Source organism: Salmo salar, chromosome ssa16 (genome assembly GCF_905237065.1).
Source record: "Salmo salar chromosome ssa16, Ssal_v3.1, whole genome shotgun sequence".
Classification (NCBI taxonomy): Eukaryota; Metazoa; Chordata; class Actinopteri; order Salmoniformes; family Salmonidae; genus Salmo; species Salmo salar.
The window spans coordinates 3,736,819-3,753,785 of NC_059457.1; the positions used below are offsets into that span (position 1 = coordinate 3,736,819).

A 16,967-nucleotide genomic window follows, 5' to 3' on the forward strand; every position below is an offset into this window, starting at 1 on the left:
TGTTCATCAGGATTTATGTTGAAGCACTTCCACCCCCTTGTGGTTATAGTACAGACCTGGACAGTTGACAGCTCGACTTTATCAATGGAGAAACCTCAGACATGAATGAACTAATAACTACTTTATTTCATTAGTTCATTCATTATTTTGACCATTACTGTCATCCATACCACTAAGGTGGTATTCCTGACTTTTTTTTTCCATAGGCAAACATCCGACAGGCAAGCACAACATATCCCACTCACTCAAATATCATGGAGTGGTTTGTTGACTACATTTTGTGGTTTAATTTAAACAGAATTGTCGCATACAAGAAGGCACATAATGTATGAGAACAGGTAAATCATATTATTATGCACTGAAGATGAATAAGAGTCTGTAATTAATCTAATCCATGTTCACTGAAGATGAATAAGAGTCTGTAATGAATCTAATCCATGTTCACTGAAGATGAATAAGAGACTGTAATGAATCTAATCCATGTTCACTGAAGATGAATAAGAGACTGTAATGAATCTAATCCATGTTCACTGAAGATGAATAAGAGACTGTAATGAATCTAATCCATGGTCAGGTAAATTCTTCAGGTGTATCAAAACAGAGGAACATAAATCATCTCTGTACCCCCTGTTTAGCAGGTACTGTAGTTAGAAATTAAAATGTTAAAACAGTAATTACGTAATAATTGCAAAATTCCGGTAACTTTCCCCAAATTCCCAGTTGGAAGATTCCTGGAATCAAAATGGGAATAAGCAGGGAATTGGGAATCCTCCAAACAGGATTTCTGGAAAACATGGGACATTTTCGGAAAGTTACCTGAGTATTGCAACACTAGAACCATCTAAAACTGGGCTGTAAAATAAAGTATTACCCAAATCTCATACTGTACATACAGTCAGCAGCAGGTAAATAACAACAACCCTGTCTGTGAGTAACTAGGTCAACACAAACAAACAAATTAGAGGAAATGTTATTACAACAAACAAACATTAGATATGGTCCATATCTGTCATGTTAAGTCCACATACAGATACTAGTCAGATACTAGTCCCCATGCTAGTCCACCCCCCAGACGTCCATAAAATATACTCCTTTTATAGCTTATCTTGAAGCAAACCTGTAGTGTCCTCTGTCCACTGCGGAGTATGTAAGGCTGCTCAATGCTCAGTTGCTTCTCATTGTACTAGAGTAGCTAGCTAGCCTATCACCCATTGGAACAGAAAAAGTGTTTTAGAGGGACAGTAAAATAGCCCAGTGGCTCATATGACAGTGTTATAGAGAGTCCACTATTTCCTCTTGAAGGTCATCAAACATCAATCAATTGGCCAATCAACTTTATCAGTCCCTCCTCCTCTCCGAGAAATACTTTCTCTATCTATTCATTAGAACTATTGGCATTCGGTATAATTTAAATATTGAAATAGTACGGGCGACTGAGAAAAACAAATTGATACAATTTAGGGACAAGTGGCAAACAATAGTGCAGGCACTAGGGATGGGTGTGTGAGCATGCTGTTCTGGGCAGATGAGATGTAGTCATTGTTTGGCTGTGTCTGTAATTTGTTGTTCGTATGTATAAGTTTGTAGATGGAGTAAAAAAAATACATGTTTTTTTTTTTTTTTACATCCCCCAAACCCCCAACCTTCAGACAGCATCCCGTCACTTCTCCATCTAGAGGGAAACAGAGAACATTATTTCCTAAAAACAACAAACAAACAAGTGGTTGTTAAAAATCTATCAAACATATTTCACTTTTAAAATGTATCCAATAAAAGAAGTAAACTAACCAAGTCAACAACAGTTTTAAAAGAAGGCTGACAAACTTCTGACTGCAGGCAAGGTAATAAAGAAGGAATGAGGATTGGCTGTAAGACATAAGCCTTAAGACATAAAAGATCAAAACAAGATGTCCACCTCCCTGACTCCTGTATTGTGGACTGTAGTCTCTGTAGTAGAATGTTGGGAGAGCCGCCCATCAAGGCTGAGTTGTGTGTGTGCGTGTGTGTGTGTGTATTGATGGCGTGGATAGGGTGAAGAACCATGAACCTCTGCGACCGTAAGACAACCGTGATGCAACCGTTCCCTCTGATTGTGTGCCGTGACCAACCTACCAACCCTGTCAGAGACATTGGAGATTGTGATGAACAGTCAGTCAGTTAGTAACCATACTTTACCCAGCTCCCATCTTTCCCCAATCATCCTTGCTCTATCACAATTCTTCTGCACTATGCACGTGATCTGACTGTCTGGAAATTATTTGTTGTAGTGTGTTCTGGACAGCATCCCCTCTTTTGACCAATGGAGAACCTATATATTGAAGTCAGTAGTCTCTCATGATGGACTTAACACTGTGAGACTTGTTTCTGGGAGCATAGATTACACCTTACAATTGCATTGATTAAGGATTACAACATTCTCAAGCAGTGTGGTTGTAGTTTCTGTTGTTATGTCAGTCATTGTGTGTTCATTCACCCCACATTGTCTTGATATTCAGTGTTATTCTGGGTGATGTGATTAACTAGTCAGTGACCATGCTTTGCTAGCTCCATTTCCCCCCATCGGACTTCTTCTGCATTATGCACCTTCTGCATTTTACTACATCAATAGGCTGTTTTGTTGGAGTTCTGAGATCAGTCCGTAGATCCTTTGTTGCAGTGAGTGACATGGACACCATTAGACTATTGTCCTCCCTCAGGCTGGCACCAGGACCCTCTCCACAGCACACTGTAGATTCTCCCAGTTCCTCCAGAACAGCGCCAACAGACACATGCCCAGGAAGGTGCCCATCACGTGGCGACGGCTCCGCAGTAGGGGCGCGGCGAACTTGGCGGCCGTGGAGACGCATACAAGGATCACGGTGACGATGGCGAGCATAATGTTGATGCTTTTACCCAGAAGCACCCTGGCATCACGGGACTCAAGCTGTACGGTTTGTTGCTGCTGCTGCTGAAGCTCTAGTTTAGAGACCCGCGTCTGGCATGACTCTAGGGCCTCCTGTAGAGGGAGGGAGAGAGAGAGAGAGAGAGAGAGAGAGAGAGAGAGAGAGAGAGAGAGAGAGAGAGAGAGAGAGAGAGAGAGAGAGAGAGAGAGAGAGAGAGAGAGAAAGAAGAACGTGGTCTATAAACCCTGTCTAGAAAACATCGCCTTTGGGTTCAGAATTCAATTTCAAAATAGAAGCAATGGGATTTGTTTCAAATAAAATCAGTTTAGACAGTAATCTAGATTGTGTGCAGTGGTTCCCCTATATTAATATATAGGGGAAACACTGCAAAAAATGTCATTTTTTAAATATATATTTCTTTAAATTGATAGTCAATGGCTCTATGACTGGAAGTCTATGGGAACAGCTAGCTGCTGTCATTGCGCTGACGCCAGTAGCAATGCACCAGTGTGTGTGTACAGTACCTGTATGTCTCTAGCCCTCTCGTAGGCTTGGTAGGCCACTCTCTCCTCAATGCTGGCCAGCTCCTGTTTCAGGTCGGCTGTCTCGGCCTGGTGGAGCTCAGTCAGATCATTCAGCTGGTCCTCCAACCGCTCACACCTACAAGGAAATACAATTATATATACACTGTGATTGGTCATACCTACCAGGAAATAGAATTACATGAACACTAAAATCGGTAATTCTCATAGCTACCATGAAATAGAATTATAGACAATGATTGATCCATAGAGATGCAATACAATACTATTGTGTAGTATACTGCCATGACGTGGCCCTTTCTGGGTGTAAACTGCCATGCATTATGGAGGTAGAGAGACTAGAGAGAACAAAAAAAGACTTGGCCAAACTCATAAATCCCCAAAATGGGAGAATTTAACAATATGTCTACTTTTGAGAATGTGGGAATGGTCTATGGCCACTTATGGGACAGTCATGTTGAGTGTGTTTCATTTGGTGATCTCATGAAGGACAGGAAACACACATAACTGTACGTCTGAATGTGTACATTTCTCAATTATGGGGTTTGCATCTAATTCTTGTATTAAATGAATGAGTAAAGATGAGACTATTTGTGAAATGATGTAATGTGACGTTAACCTTTAAAATGAGAGAACTGTCTTCCATGTAAAGTTTAACTAGTCAGTGGCCACGCCCCCGTGAGGCTAGCCATTACATCAGGTGTCATGGAACCGCCCTTTTCTCTGAAATGTATAAAAACACCGGTAACGAAATTGACATTTCATTCCAAAGAGACCCACGGTAAACCGGACGTCACAAATGATTAAGACCACGCAAACCACGGTGTAAGCTAAGGTTGCAAATGGTTAAACTCTGAGACTATCGATCACTACAGAATAAGAGAAATTACTAGTATGTAGCTAGAAATTACATAAACATAGAACGAGAATACTGACAACCGCCGAAGCATCTATTCTATGAGAACATGTCTGAATGGTACTCTGAAGTAACCATTCTAACCACCTACAACCACGAAAGACTTTGTGACTTCAATGAAAGTTACCCAGAGACTCTGATGAACCCTACAGGACAATCGAGTATTCCAACAGAGAAGACAATAACAACATACGGACGTAAATATATATACATTGCAATTATTCTTGAATGAGCTGCCGTTCATGTGCAAAGGATTTCAATTAATATTATTATAGCATTTCAATTAATATTATTATAGACTGTGTGTAATGAATCCATTTTGTCTTTCCCGCTCTTTCTCAGTCCCACCCCTTTCCTTTTGTCTACCAAGCTGTCATATCAGCTAAGCCCACTAGGGACTGTTCTATCATTGTTAGTAACGAATATCTACTGTTTGTTTGTTATGTATTTCTGTGATTATTTAGTTAGTTAGTAAATAAATAATTAAGCCAATTTGTATATTGCTGATTTATTATGGAAACCAGGGTTCGTGCAGATAACCAAGAATTTTACGATGTTCAGATGAGACTGAGGTAAAGAATAATGAATGACTGATGACTGAAATGTAAGAGAGTTCATTCGGAAGACGGAACTCGTTAAATAAACTTCTCCGTGGTGCCACAGGTTATTCATGAGTTAATTGTTACATGATTTAATTCAATCACATAATCAATTAAACGTTAGGTAATTGATTTGATAAAATAGCATGTCATCACATTAAGGATACTAAAGACACGACAATACTAGTGATATATTTAATTCTGTGGATTGGTCATTCGCTGGCAGCATACATAGCAACAAGACCAGCTGGAGAATATAATAAATATAACAGCAAAATAAGCAGATTTCCAATAGATGATGTGACTAACAACACCTGTGTAATATGATAGATTCGCTTATGATGTCGATACATAATCTTAATAAAAAAGTAATACTGGCAAGTACAGTGTGGGGGATTAGCTAACATTTTAGTTATGTTCTTGCTTTTGTGGTTACGTCTGTATTGTAATGGAGGTTTAATAATGCTGATAAAGTAATCTGACCTGTATCTCCCCTCATGAAGAACGTATTCTCTTTTACACCAAAAGTTACTAAAGTAGTTACTACTGAAATGGAGCTTGTAATAGTTGTAATAGTAACTTATTGAAATGGAGCTTGTACACTACATGACCAAAGTATGCGGACACCTGCTCATCGTACATCTCATTCCAAAATCATAGGCATAAATATGGAGTTGGTCCCCATTATGCTGCTAGAACAGCCTCCACTCTTCTGGGAAGGCTTTCCACAAGATGTTGGAACATTGCTGTGGGGGCTTGCTTCCATTCAGCCACAAGAGCATTGGTGAGGTCAGGCACTGATGTTGGGCGATTAGGCCTGGCACGCAGTCGGCATTCCAATTCATCCCAAAGTTGTTCGATGGGGTTGAGGTCAGGGCTCTGTGCAGGGCAGTCAAGTTCTTCCACACCGATCTCGACAAACCATTTCTGTATGGATCTCGCTTTGTGCACGGGGGCATTGTCATACTAAAAGAGAAAAGGGCCTTCGCCAAACAGAATAGTCTAGAATGTCATTGTATGCTCTAGCATTAAGATTTCCCTTCACTGGAACTAAGGGGCCTAGCCCGAACCATGAAAACAGCCCCAGACAATCATTCCTTCTCCACAGTTGTCAGGTAGCGTTCGCCTGGCAACTGCCAAACCCAGATTATTCCGTCAGATTTCCAGATGGTGAAGCATGATTCATCACTCTAGAGAAAGTGTTTCCACTGCTCCAGAGTCCAATGTCAGAGAGATTTACACCACTCTAGCCAACGCTTGGCATTATGCATGGTTATTCTTAGGCTTGTGTGCGGCTGCTCGACCATGGAAACCCATTTAATGTAGCTCCCAACGAACAGTTTTTCGCTGACGTTGCTTCTAGAGGAAGTTTGGAACACAGTAGTGAGTGTTGCAACCGAGGACACTCAATTTTTATGTTAAGCACTCGGCGGCCCTGTTCTGTGAGTTTGTCGCCTATCACTTTGCGGCTGAGCCGTTGTTGCTCCTAGACGTTTCCACTTCACAATAACAGCTCTAACAGTTGACCGGGGCAGCTCTAACAGTTGACCGGGGAAGCTCTAACAGGGCATAAATGTGACAAACTGACTTGTTGGAAAGGTGGCATTCTATGACGGTGCCACGTTAAAAGTCACTGAGCTCTTCAATAAGGCCAGTCTACTGCCAGTGTTTGTCTGTCAGCAATTGGTGTGGCTGAAATAACCAAATCCACTAATTTGAAGGAGTGTCCACATACTTTCCAATATATAGTGCCTTCGGAAAGTATTCAGGCACCTTGACTTTTTCCATATGTTACGTTACAGCCTTATTCTAAAATGGATGAAATCGTTTTTTTCCCCTCAGCAATCTACACACAATACCCCACAATGACAAAGCGAAAACAACTTTTTAGACATTTTTCTTCTTTTTTTACCCAGAAATATCACATTTACAGTTTACATACACCTTAGCCAAATACATTTAAACTCTGTTTTTCACAATACCTGACATTTAATCCTAGTAAAAATTGTCTGGCTTTGGTCAGTTAGGACCACCACTTTATTTTAAGAATGTGCAATGTCAGAATAATAGCAGAGAGAACGATTTATTTCAGCTTTTATTTCTTTCATCAAATTCCCAGTGGGTCATTTTGCCACAACTTTGGAAGTATGCTTGGGGTCATTGTCCATTTGGAAGACACATTTGCAACCAAGCTTAAACTTCCTGACTGATGTCTTGAGATGTTGCTTCAATATATCCACATAATTTTCCTACCTCATGATGCCATCTATTTTGTGAAGTGCACCAGTCCCTCCTGCAGCAAAGCACCCACACAACATGATGCTGCCACCCCGTGCTTCATGGTTGGGATGGTGTTCTTCGGCTTGCAAGCCTCCCCCTTTTCCACCAAACATAACAATGGTCATTATGGCCAAACAGTTCTATTTTTGTTTCATCAGACAAGAGGACATTTCTCCAAAAAGTACGATCTTTGTCCCCATGTGCAGTGGCAAACCATAGTCTAGCTTTTTTATGGCAGTTTTGGAGCAGTGGCTTCTTCCTTGCTGAGCGGCTTTTCAGGTTATGTCGATATAGGACTCATTTTACTGTGGATATAGACACTTTTGTACCTGTTTCCTCCAGCATTTTCACAAGGTCCTTTGCCGTTGTTTTGGGATTGATTTGCACTTTTCACACCAAAGTACGTTCATCTCTAGGAGACAGAACGCGTCTCCTTCCTGAGCGGTATGATGGCTGCGTGGTCCCATGGTGTTTACACTTGCGTACTATTGTTTGTACAGATGAACTTGGTACCTTCAGGCGTTTGGAAATTGCTCCCAAGGATGAACCAGACTTGTGGAGGTCTACACTTTTTTTCTGAGGTCTTGGCAATTTCTTTTGATTTTCCCATGATGTCAAGCAAAGAGGCACTGAGTTTGAAGGTAAGCCTTGAAATAAATCCACAGGTACACCTTCAATTGACTCAAATGATGTCAATTAGCCTATCAGAAGCTTCTAACGCCATGACATCATTTTCTGGAATTTTCCAAGCTGTTTAAAGGCACAGTCAACTTAGTGTATGTAAACTTCTGACCTCCTGGAATTGTGATACAGTGTGATACATTATAAGTGAAATAATCGGTCTGTAAACAATTGTTGGGAAAAATTACTTGTGTCATGCACAAAACTATAGTTTGTTAACAAGACATTTGTGGAGTGGTTGAAAAACGAGTTTTAATGACTACAACATAAGTGTATGTAAACTTCCGACTTCAACTGTACATATGTATTCAGACTCAGTACTTTGTTGAAGCACCGTTGTCAGCAATTACAGCCTCAAGTCTTCTAGGGTATAACGCTACAAGCTTGGCACACCTGTATTTGGGGAGTTTCTCCCAATCTTCTCTGTAGATCCTCTCAAGATCCTCTGAACCTTCGCCCCAGTCTGAGGTCCTGAGCGCTCTGGAGCAAGTTTTCAATCAAGGATAACTGTACTTTGCTCCGTTAATCTTTCCCTCGATCCTGAATAGTCTCTCAGTCCATGCCGCTGAAAAACATCCCCACAGCATAATGCTACCACCAACAGGCTTCACCATAGGGATGGTGCCAAGATTCCTTCAGACGTGACGCTTGGCATTCATGCCAAATAGTTCAATCTTGGTTTCATCAGACCAGAGAATCTTGTTTCTCATGGTCTGAGAGTCCTTTAGGTGCCTTTTGGCAAACTCCATGTGGGCTGTCATGTGCATTGTACTCAGGAGTGGCCACTCTACCATAAAGGCCTGATTGGTGGAGTGCTGTAGAGATGGTGGTCCTTCTGGAAGGTCCTCTAATCTCCACAGAGGCACTCTAGAGCTCTGTCAGAGTGACCATGGGGTTCTTGGCCACCTCCCTGACCAAGGCCCTTCTCCCCCGATTGCGCCGTTTGGCCGGGTGGCCAGCTCTAGGAAGAGTCTTGGCGGTTCCAAACTTCTTCCATTTAAGAATGATGGAGGCCACTGTGTTCTTGGGGACCTTCAATACTGCAGAAATGTTTTGGTACCCTTCCCCAGACCTGTGCCTCGACACAATCCTGTCTCGGAGCTCTACGGACAATTCCTTCGACCTCATGGCTTGGTTTTTGCTCTTAGATGCACTGTCAACTGTGGGACCTTATATAGACAGGTGTGTGCCTTTCCAAATCATGTCCAATCAATTGAATTTACCACAGGTGGACAATCAAGTTGCAGCAATATCTCAAGGATGATCAATGGAAACAGGATGCACCTGAGCTTAAAAGAGGTTAATTTAGAGTCTCATAGCAAAGGGTCTGAATACTTACGTAAATAAGGTATTTCTGTTTATTTTTAATACATTACAAAATAAGGGAAAGCCGCACAATCTAAGAGCTCAGATGCAAAAATGTCATAACCTAATAACCAACGTTTCGACAGCAAAGCTGTCTTCATCTGGGTATCATCACAAACACTGCGAGATGAGTCATTTATATAGTGTCAGAAGACACACAGGTGTTTGTAATCATGGCCAAGTGTGGCCTAATATCATTGGTTAACTCAAATATTTAAAAAAAATGGCATACAAAGAACATACAAAAAGACAAACAAATGGATAGCATACGATCATAGCATTTGTAGTCTAAAATGTATCTAACAAACAATTACAATGGCAAAATCACAATAATCACAAGAATGGCTTCAGATCAAAGTCTATGTTGAGACCGAAGGGAGCAAGGGTCTTTAAATTAAAGATCCAGGCAGCTTCTCGTTTTAACAATAAATTATCAAGGTCACCCCCTCTCCTCGGGAGGGTGACAGGTTCGATGCCAATATAACGCAGAGACGAAATCGAATGGTTTTCTTCCAAAAAGTGGGCCGCAACTGGGTAAGTCAAGTTTTTGCACCTAATGGTGCTACGATGCTCTGAGATACGTACTTTTAATTCACGCTTTGTTTTACCCACATAATTTTTACCACAAGGACAAGTTATAAGATAAATAACTGCCTTAGTGGAACACGTAATAACACCTTTAATTGGGATAGATTTCCCTGTTTGGGGGTGTTTGAAGGATCTACATTTATAAGTGCCATTGCATTGAGCACAGCCATTACACTTGTAGTTTCCATCCAGTAGGGGCGCAAATAGACGTTGTTCAGGAATATCTTGGGGTGGTAAATCAGAGTGTACCAATTGGTCTCTGAGATTTCTGCCCCGCGAGAATACGACCAGGGGAAGGTCAGAAAACACATTACCGAGACTATCATCATATTTCAGAATGTGCCAATGTTTGTGAACGATTCCTTTAATTTGTTCAGAGCACTTTGAATAGCGGGTAGTAAGAATGCGTCTTTTTGCGAGACTGACCTTGAAAAAGGTCATGTCTCGTTTTGTTTTGAATTTTCTCAATGGCAATATTAATCTGATCATTGTTGTACCCCCTCTCCTTGAACTTTCCTTGCGTCTCAGCCATATTTCTGTCGAAATCTGATTGTTTTATACAAATTCTTTTGATTGGACAGAATTGGCTGTAGGGCAAACTATTTTTCAAGGGAAGTGGGTGACAACGGTCAGCCCTCAACAAACTGTTACGATCAGTAGGTTTCCTGTAAAGATCAGTGTATAGAACATTATCTTCACACAAGATCAGAAGATCAAGAAAACTGATTTGACGTGTATCAGATTGCATAGTAAATCTCAAATGTTCAGAACAGGAGTTAAGAAAAGCTTGGAATGCCTGGAGCTGTTCTGCATCACATAGAACAAAAATATCGTCAATATACCGTTTCCAAATAATGATGTTAGGCAAGAATTAATTTTTGAGAGGGTTGAAAATTGATTGTTTCTCCATGTAACCCACATACAAATTAGCATAGTTAGGAGCCATGTGGGATCCCATAGCAGTACCCTTCGTCTGAATAAAGAAATCATTTAGAAACATGAAATAGTTATGTGTGAGTACTATTTCAGCCAATGTTACAATGCAGGCACTGGAAGGTAGTTCATTAGGGTCACGTTGCAGAAGAAAATGTTCCATGGCTTCAATACGGCCCTCGTGTGGAATATTTGTGTATAACGACTCAACATCAAAAGTAACTAACAAGGTGTTCTCAGGGAGAGGATCAAGAGATTCAATGATAGAGACCATACTGCTTGTGTCCTTTACAAAGGAGGGGAGATGTTCTGTGAGTGGTCTAATAAAAAAGTCAACAAAAGTAGATAGAGGGGCCGTTACTGCATCAATGCCCGCTATTTTTAATACATTGGCAAAAATGTCTAAAAAACGTTTTTTGTTTTGTCGTTATAAGTTATTGTGTGTAGATTGATGAGGGAAAAAAACGATTTAATCCATTTTAAAATAAGGCTGTAACAAAATGTGAAAAAAGTCATGGGGTCTGAATACTTTCCGAATGCACTGTATAGTGTATATAACTGTGACCTGACCTGTATCTCTCCTCTTGTAGCGTTTGGGTGATGAAGCTGTAGTCTTTCTTGAACTGGGTCCTGAAACCCTCCATGTCCTCCTCCAGCTGCCCCTGGGCCTCCCTGATCTCCCTAACCTCCTCCGTGGTCAGACCCAGCCTCTCCTGGCTGTCCCCAGACTCCAGGATCTGTCCTGGGGTCATCACCGCCCCGACACCCACTTCTAGACCCAGGCCAACGCCCAGAGCCATTGCGTTCCCGTTGCTGTCCGCCGACAGGGACGTGCCCGAGGAACACTCGTCATCGCTGGTGTACTTGGGCGTGGGTGTGGCGGCAGGGGTCTTCCCACCCACTAAGGTGGCGCTCCCACTCAAGGCCCGCCCAGTTCCATCAGACTGGAAGGGAGAGGGCGTGTCGAGGTAGGTCTTCAGGTGAGCGATGTTGTCGGCACTGCCAAACTTGTTCCTGAAGAAAAAGAGAAAAAAGAAGATTAACTTGTATTATCTATCGTCATAGGACACAGATTTGTTAATCTATGGTGGCCTGATTAATCCATATCCACTGCAGTCACTGAGGGTGTGCGATAAGACCAGCTGCTTCTCCTGTCTGAGACCCAAAATCAATCCTTCTGTGTTATCCATTGTGTATACACACACACACACTGACAGAGGTTGGAACACATGGTCAGCATGGAACACTGCATCAGTACCTGATGAGGTTGGCAAAGTCCCGGGGCTTGCTGAAAAAGAAGGGTGGCGAGAGCGAGACGCCAGGCCCTACTGTCTTGATCTTGTCCAGTGGGTGTCGTCCACTACCACTGCTCACGTTGCTCATGGTGTGGCTCAGCATGTCCTTTGAGCTCTCTTTAGAGATGCTCTGGTGTTTGGAGCTGGCGTCCTTCTCACTGCTGTCCTTCATCTTCTTATGATACTGCTCCAGCTTTTTCTGCATGTGGGCAATGCTTTGGGCTGACTTCTGGTTCTTCTTCTCAAACACATGCTTGATGCGCCCCACCTGCATCAACATTTACATAAGGGGGACATTTAGCAATCAGATTCTATTCTTTGAAATAGCCCCTAGCTGCAGCTAAATAAATGCTAGTAATAAAATACAAGTGTGAGTGTGTGTGCAAGAAAGAAAAGAAAGTACAACCGTTAAAAACTTAAAAGGTAAACACCTGCTGCTTGTCGACACTGTTCACCAGTTTCAGGTACTCTACTACATTGTCGTCTCGTGACTCCTTCTCAATCTTCAGTTGCTCTGTCACCTTGGGAAGGAGAAGAAGGATACTTTATGGTCCATGTTCCTTACAGAAAAGTTTGTGGTCATATGCACATCTTTAAAAACGTAGGTGCTGGGCTAATGAAGAATACATGTACACATTTCATACATGGTGGGTGTGGAAACAATTCAATTCACTTTTGCGCACAGTCAATCATAATTAATCACAGAGGTACATACAGTGCATTCGGAAAGTATTCAGACCCATTGATCATTTTGTTACGTTGCAGCCTTATTCTAAAATGATTTCAATTTATTTTTCCCTCAACAATCTACACACAATACTTCATAATGACAAAGTGAAAAAAGGTTTTTTGAAAATGTTACTAATGAAAAATAAATGAAAAAAATGAAATTATTTACATAGACTACCGTTCAATAGTTTGTGGCCACTTATAAATGTCCTTGTTTTTTAAAGAAAAGCACATTTTTTGTCCATTAAAATAACATCAAATTGATCAGAAATACAGTGACAACATTCTTAATGTTGTAAATTACTATTGTAGTTTGAAAGGCAGATTTTTTATGGAATATCTACATAGGCATACAGAGGCCCATTATCAGCAACCATCACTCCTGTGTTCCAATGGCCCGTTGTTTTAGCTAATCCCAGTTCATTTTAAAAGGCTAATTGATCATTAGAAAACCCTTTTGCAATTATGTTAGCACAGCTGAAAACGGTTGTACTGATTAAAGAATAAAACTGGCCTTCTTTAGACTAGTTGAGCATCTGGAGCATCAGCATTTGTGGGTTCGATTACAGGCTCAAAATGGCCAGAAAAAAATGACCTTTCTTCTGAAACTGAGCAATTGGGGGAGAAGGGCCTTGGTCAGGGAGCTATGCCCTGGTCACCATATGTGAACTGATTGCCCCCCATCTATCTTCAGAGTTCGTACTGTTAGGTGACCTAAACTGGGATATGCTTAACACCCCGACCGTCCTACAATCTAAGCTAGATGCCCTCAATCTCACAAAAATTATCTAGGAACATACCAGGTACAACCCTAAATCTGTAACCATGGGCACCCTCTTAGATATCATCCTGACCAACTTGCCCTCTAAATACACCTCTGTTGTCTTCAACCAGGATCTCAGCGAACACTGCCTCATTGCCTGCATCCATAATGGGACAGATATAGCCCTTGGTTCACCCTAGACTTGACTTCCCTTTACCAGCACAAAAACATCCTGTGGCGTTCTGCATTAGCATCGAATAGCCCCCGAGATATGCAACTTTTCAAGGAAGTCAGGAACCAATATACACAGTCAGTTAGGAAAGCTAAGGCTAGCCTTTTCAAACAGAAGCTTGCATCCTGTAGCACTAATTCCAAAAAGTTGTGGGACACTATAAAGTCCATGGAGAATAAGAGCACCTCCTCCCAGCTGCCCACTGCACTGAGGCTAGGAAACACTGTCACCACCGATAAATCTACGACAATCGATCATTTCAATAAGCATTTTTCTATGGCTGGCTATGCTTTCCATCTGGCTACCCCTACCCCGGCCAACAGCTCAGCACCCCCTGCAGCAACTTTCCCAAGCCCCCCCTGCTTCTCCTTCACCCAAATCCAGACAGCTGATGTTCTGAAAGAGCTGCAAAATCTGGATCCCTTCAAATCGGCTGGGCTAGACAATCTCGTTCTAAAATTATCCACCTCAGCCCTGGTCAAGGTCCTAAACAATATCATAACTGCCATCGATAAAAGACAGTACTGTGCAGCTGTCTTCATCGACCTGGTCAAGGCTTTCGACTCTGTCAATCACCACATTCATATCGGCAGACTCAATAGCCCTGGTTTCTCAAATGACTGCCTTGTCTGGTTCACCAACTACTTCTCAGATAGAGTTCAGTGTGTGAAATCGGAGGGCCTGTTGTCCGGACCTCTGGCAGTCTCTATGGGGGTGCCACAGGGTTCAATTCTCGGGCCGACTCTCTTCTCTGTATACATCAATGATGTCGCTCTTGCTGCTGGTGAATCTCTGATCCTCCTCTACGCAGAGGACACCATTCTGTATACATATGGCCCTTCTTTGGACACTATGTTAACAAACCTCCAAACAAGCTTCAATGCCATACAACACTCCTTCCGTGGCCTCCAACAGCTTTTAAATGCAAGTAAAACTAAATACATGCTCTTCAACTGATTGCTGCCCGCACCCGCCCGCCCGACCAGCATTGGGGCGGCAGTGTAGTCTAGTGGTTAGAGCGTTGGACTAGTAACCGAAAGGTTGCAAGATCAAATCCCCGAGCTGACAAGGTACAAATCTGTCATTCTGCCCCTGAACAAAGCAGTTAACCCACTGTTCCTAGGCCGTCATTGAAAATAAGAATTTGTTCTTAACTGACTTGCCTAGTTAAATAAAGGTAAAAAATATAAATAAAATCACCAGTCTGGGCGGTTCTGACTTAGAATATGTGGACAACTGCATTTACATTTAGTAGACGCTCTTATCCAGAGCGACTTACAAATTGGTGCATTCACCTTATGATATCCAGTGGAATAACCACTTTACAATAGTACATCTATATCTTTTTTTTGGGGGGGGGGGGGGTTAGAATGATTACTATATCCTATCCCAGGTATTCCTTAACCTGTTAGGGCTAGGGGGCAGTATTTGCACGGCTGGATAAAAAAAATTTACCCGATTTAATCTGGTTACTAATCCTACCCAGTAACTAGCATATGCATATACTTATTATATATGGATAGAAAACACTCCAAAGTTTCTAAAACTGTTTGAATGGTGTCTGTGAGTATAACAGAACTCATTTGGCAGGCAAAACCCTGAGACATTTTCTGACAGGAAGTGGATACCTGATGTGTTGTATTACCTTTAAACCTATCCCATTGAAAAACACAGGGGCTGAGGAATATTTTGGCACTTCCTATTGCTTCCACTAGATGTCACCAGCCTTTACAAAGTGTTTTGAGTCTTCTGGAGGGAGATCTGACCGAACAAGAGCCATGGAACGATGATGGCCCATTAGACACCTGGCGCGAGTTCATGTTGGGTACCCTCGTTCCAATACGTTATAAAAGAGTATGCATTCGTCCACCTTGAATATTATTCATGTTCTGGTTAAAAAGGCCCTAATGATTTATGCTATACAACGTTTGACTGTTTGAACGAACGTAAATATATTTTTTCCCCTCGTTCATGACGAGAAGTCCGGCTGGCTTAGATCATGTGCTAACAAGACGGAGATTTTTGGACATAAATGATGAGCTTTTTTGAACAAAACTACATTCGTTATGGACCTGTGATACCTGGAAGTGACATCTGATGAAGAGAATCAAAGGTAATGGATTATTTACATAGTATTTTCGATTTTAGATCTCCCCAACATGACGTCTAGTCTGTATCGCAACGCGTATTTTTCTGGGCGCAGTGCTCAGATTATTGCAAAGTGTGATTTCCCAGTAAGGTTATTTTTAAATCTGGCAAGTTGATTGCGTTCAAGAGATGTAAATCTATAATTCTTTAAATGACAATATAATATTTTACCAATGTTTTCTAATTTTAATTATTTAATTTGTGGTGTTGACTTGACTGCCGGTTATTGGAGGGAAACGATTTCCTCAACATCAATGCCATAGTAAAACGCTGTTTTTGGATATAAATATGAACTTGATAGAACTAAAAATGCATGCATTGTCTAACATAATGTCCTAGGAGTGTCATCTGATGGAGATTGTAAAAGGTTAGTGCATCATTTTAGCTGGTTTTATGGTTTTGGTGACCCTGTCTTTGAATTGACAAAACATTACACACAACTCTTGTAAATGTACTGTCCTAACATACTCTAAATTTATGCTTTCGCCGTAAAACCTTTTTGAAATCGTAAAACGTGGTTAGATTAAGGAGATGTTTATCTTTCAAAGGGTGTAAAATAGTTGTATGTTTGAAAAATCTGAATTCTGACATTTATTTGGATTCAAATTTGCCGCTCTTGAAATGCACCTGCTGTTGATGGAGTGCACCACGGGGGGGACGCTAGCGTCCCACCTAGCCCATAGAGGTTAAAGAGGTGGGGTTTCAGGTGTCTCCGGAAGGTGGTGATTGACTCCGCTGTCCTGGCGTCGTGAGGGAGCTTGTTCCACCATTGGGGTGCCAGAGCAGCGAACAGTTTTGACTGGGCTGAGCGGGAACTGTGCTTCCGCAGAGGTAGGGAGGCGAGCAGGCCAGAGGTGGATGAACGCAGTGCCCTTCTTTGGGTGTAGGGACTGATCAGAGCCTGAAGGTACGGAGGTGCCGTTCCCCTCACAGCTCCGTAGGCAAGCACCATGGTCTTGTAGCAGATGCGAGCTTCAACTGGAAGCCAGTGGAGTGTGCGGAGGAGCGGGGTGA

The 16,967-nt window shown here is 41.9% G+C and overlaps 1 protein-coding gene across 3 annotated transcripts in view; it reads right to left on the bottom strand.

Annotated features, from left to right (window-relative positions):
• Window positions 1-267: 267 nt before the first annotated feature.
• LOC106573052 (transmembrane and coiled-coil domain protein 3) overlaps window positions 268-16,967 on the bottom strand; it is a 50,286-nt gene continuing 33,586 nt past the window's right edge. For 2 of the 3 annotated variants that reach the window (XM_045696855.1, XM_014147690.2), the window contains 5 exons: window positions 12,513-12,602; window positions 12,045-12,349; window positions 11,357-11,800; window positions 3,407-3,542; window positions 268-2,995 (listed from right to left, as the gene is read on the bottom strand). In XM_045696855.1, the coding sequence (XP_045552811.1) occupies window positions 2,693-2,995; window positions 3,407-3,542; window positions 11,357-11,800; window positions 12,045-12,349; window positions 12,513-12,602 (1,278 nt within the window). In that variant the 3' untranslated portion in view covers window positions 268-2,692. The remainder of the gene's footprint in view (window positions 2,996-3,406; window positions 3,543-11,356; window positions 11,801-12,044; window positions 12,350-12,512; window positions 12,603-16,967) is intronic. The other variant, XR_001321250.2, reaches the window with a different exon arrangement.